This window comes from Pterocles gutturalis, unplaced genomic scaffold (assembly GCF_000699245.1).
Source record: "Pterocles gutturalis isolate BGI_N339 unplaced genomic scaffold, ASM69924v1 scaffold6482, whole genome shotgun sequence".
NCBI classification, from domain to species: Eukaryota; Metazoa; Chordata; class Aves; order Pterocliformes; family Pteroclidae; genus Pterocles; species Pterocles gutturalis.
The window spans coordinates 1-2,859 of NW_010112590.1; the positions used below are offsets into that span (position 1 = coordinate 1).

Genomic DNA, 2,859 nt, shown 5'->3' on the forward strand with positions numbered 1-2,859 from the left:
AGCGGCCGTCCGGCCTCGTCCCAGCGCCGTGGGGAGGGGTGTGGGGTCCCCACCTCCCGGAGGGGTTGCGCGGCAGAGCCCCCTCCCCGCGCCCGTGGGGGGATCTCTCTGGGGACCCCCACTCACCTACCGCCTCACTTTGCCTCGCAGCGTGCAGCCGCTGAGCTCGCCCTCCGCCTTCCTGGGCAGCAGCCCCGCGGACCCGTGTGCGAGAGAGACCGTGCTGAACGCCATCAGGGAGAGCAGGAAGAGGGCTGTGGAGGAGGAGGAGGAGGACCAGGCTTCTGGGGACGAGCAGGAGAGCAAGAGAAAGTAATAAGCCAACCCTCCAGGTCGCTGCTGATGTGTTGGGAAGGTGGTAAATGGGGCTAGCGCTTCAGTGGTGACAAACGGGACGTGTCCCCGAGCGCACCAGGCCCGCTGGGACCAGGAGTCTGGGTTGGAAAAGTGCTGTGGGAAGTGAACTGCAGAGGGGAAGCACACTCCATCACCCGGCCCTCTGGGCTGTGTCCCAGAGTCCTTCGAGAGTTCTTTTTATCCTTGAGGTTTTTGTCTGGGCAAGTTCATGGGTCATGCATGTTCCCCTGCATTGCTGGAGTTGGGAGAAGCTGGGATGTGGTTTGGGGAAGTCTGGCCAGGCTCCCTGGCAGGAAAGTGGCTTCAGTCCTCCCAGGGGTTTGCAGACTGGGGAAACGTGGTGGGGAATGCTGGTGTCTGCTGTAGGCTCGTCGTCTAGCCTTCAGTCAGGCCCAGGCTTCCAGGAGAGACGGGATCCCTGAGTCTCCCAGCCCTGCGTGGAAGCATCGCACTTTAAAAGATTCGCAGGCTTCCTTTGTGCGATGTAGCTAGCAAAAGGAGGTAAAAACACAAGAATAAACAAGTGAGACTATCTTCTGCTTTTGTTAGTCAAGGTCAGTGATTTCTGTCTGTGAGGTTGAAGAAATAAGGGTGCAGTGTCTTTGCTAGCACTCTGGGAAGGACAAGGTGTAAATCCTGGGTGCCAGGCTCTGCCGGAGTCTTTCTAACTGCTTGGGCACGATGCTGCCTTGCTGTTCTCCCCTCCTGTTTTTTGTCCTTCCCACTCATGTACGTAGAGGCTGTTTGCCTCGTGCTCCTCTTGTGCCGGGGCTGCCTGCCTGGGTTTGAGCAGGGGAGCTGAGAGAACGCAGAAGAGTGATTTGGGCAGTGCCCGGGCGCTTTGCCCCATGTGGTGCCTGGGGGCTGCTGCTGGAGGTGGCCCTGAGAGCGCAGCAGGATGAGCGGCGGTTTGCAGGGAGCCACCGGCTGCCTTCCTGCTGCAGCAGGGCATGCCATCCCTTCCTCTGTCACCGGACTTCCCTCTGCCTTCGCACCTCGGCTTGATGGATCTGAGCCCCACAAGAGCTGAGCAGGATGACAACAGGATGGGTGCACAGACACGATCAGTTCGGTGTTTATTCTATTTTTTAACATGCTGATACTCAGCTGTGCCACAAAAGCCAATTTTGAAGGCATTAAAGCCTGGCAAGCATGAAGAATGCTTGTAGGCAGAAAATCCTGTGACCTTTGAGGGCAGAAAGGAGCCTGTGTCAGCTGGAGAGCACTGGATCGCCTGTGTGATGGGGTTGGCGTGCTTGAGCTCGAGGGAAGCGCTTGGGCTGAGTGACAGGGCTGATCGTGCACCTCCATCTCTGCTTCCCAACACAGGTTGCTTTAAGACTTTCAGACTTCGAATCTTCACTGAGTCATTGTGGGAAAGGGGATTCAGTTTCTGACTTAAACAGTCCAGGGCACTGGCTAGGAAGTGGTAGGAGATGTGAATTTCGGAGCTCAGGTCTGTTCCAGAAGTGAGCTGCTGAGACTCTCTGAAATGTTTTGTCTTAGAATATCGGATTTGAGCAAAGATTTTGTTATCTCAGAACCACACTGACTGGTGGAGCTGCTGGTGCTTGGAAGGAGGCAGCTCAGGGTGAGAGTCAGTGAGGACAGGACCAGGTGGAGAGAAAATCCGCAGCAGGATGTGGATGGGGAAAACCTTGTCCTTGGGTACTGGGTGACAGGAAAAAAGCAAGGTTTGTGCTTTCTCAGTGCTGAGCCCGCCTAGAAGGGGTCTGCTCCGGGGCTGGGGGGACAGCCCCCGTCACTGCTGCCTCCACATTCCCACAGGTCTCTGCCCTCTCTCCCGCAGGCGCCACGACAGCAGTGGGAGCGGGCAGTCAGCCTTTGAGCCACTGGTCGCCAATGGGGCCCCCACCTCTCTCATACCCAAGTAAGTGCCCATCGGGCCAAAAGCCACCACTGGGAGCTGGGAGGGCGGGTCCAAAAGCCTGCAGGCTCTGGAGAAGGCGCTTGGATTTTGCTCGCAGAGCCCAGCTTCAGAGGAGAGGTGGCTGCAGGAGCTGTGCTGCTGCCGGCGCCTCTTGCCGAGCCCCGCGCTGTGATAAGGAGTGGGGTTGCTTTCCTCATCCGCCCTGTGTTTAAAGGACCTGTGGGCAGAGGGGAGGGGAGCTCATAAAATCTTCTTGAACCTCCTCTAGGCCTGGTTCTCTGAAGAGGGGCCTTGTCTCACACTGCCCAGACGACTGCTCAAACAAGAGGTCGCGCACCTCTTCCATGAGCTCCCTCAACAATACGTACGCCAGTGGGATCCCCAGCTCCACCCGCAATGCCATACTCCAGCGGCGGCCTCTCCCAGGTAGGAAATACCCTGCTGAGGGCAGCACCGGAGTCCAGCACAGAGCAGCTCGACCCTCCTCGTGGAACTCAAATCCCAGGCTCATAAGGAGAGTGTGATGCGGCTGGGTGCCTGGCAGCGAGCGTTGCGGGGCGGCTCCGGTGCGGCTCGGCCCGGCAGTGCCATCTCTGCCTGGGTCAGGCTGG

General features: G+C 58.4%; 1 protein-coding gene across 1 annotated transcript in view; it reads left to right on the plus strand.

Moving 5' to 3' along the window:
- Window positions 1-150: 150 nt before the first annotated feature.
- The window catches only part of LOC104462237 (nuclear envelope pore membrane protein POM 121-like), a gene marked incomplete at both ends in the record, with an annotated part of 10,212 nt that continues 7,503 nt past the window's right edge, over window positions 151-2,859 (plus strand). The window contains 3 exons of the mRNA XM_010074101.1: window positions 151-312; window positions 2,168-2,248; window positions 2,517-2,674. Coding sequence (XP_010072403.1) covers window positions 151-312; window positions 2,168-2,248; window positions 2,517-2,674 — 401 coding nt within the window. The remainder of the gene's footprint in view (window positions 313-2,167; window positions 2,249-2,516; window positions 2,675-2,859) is intronic.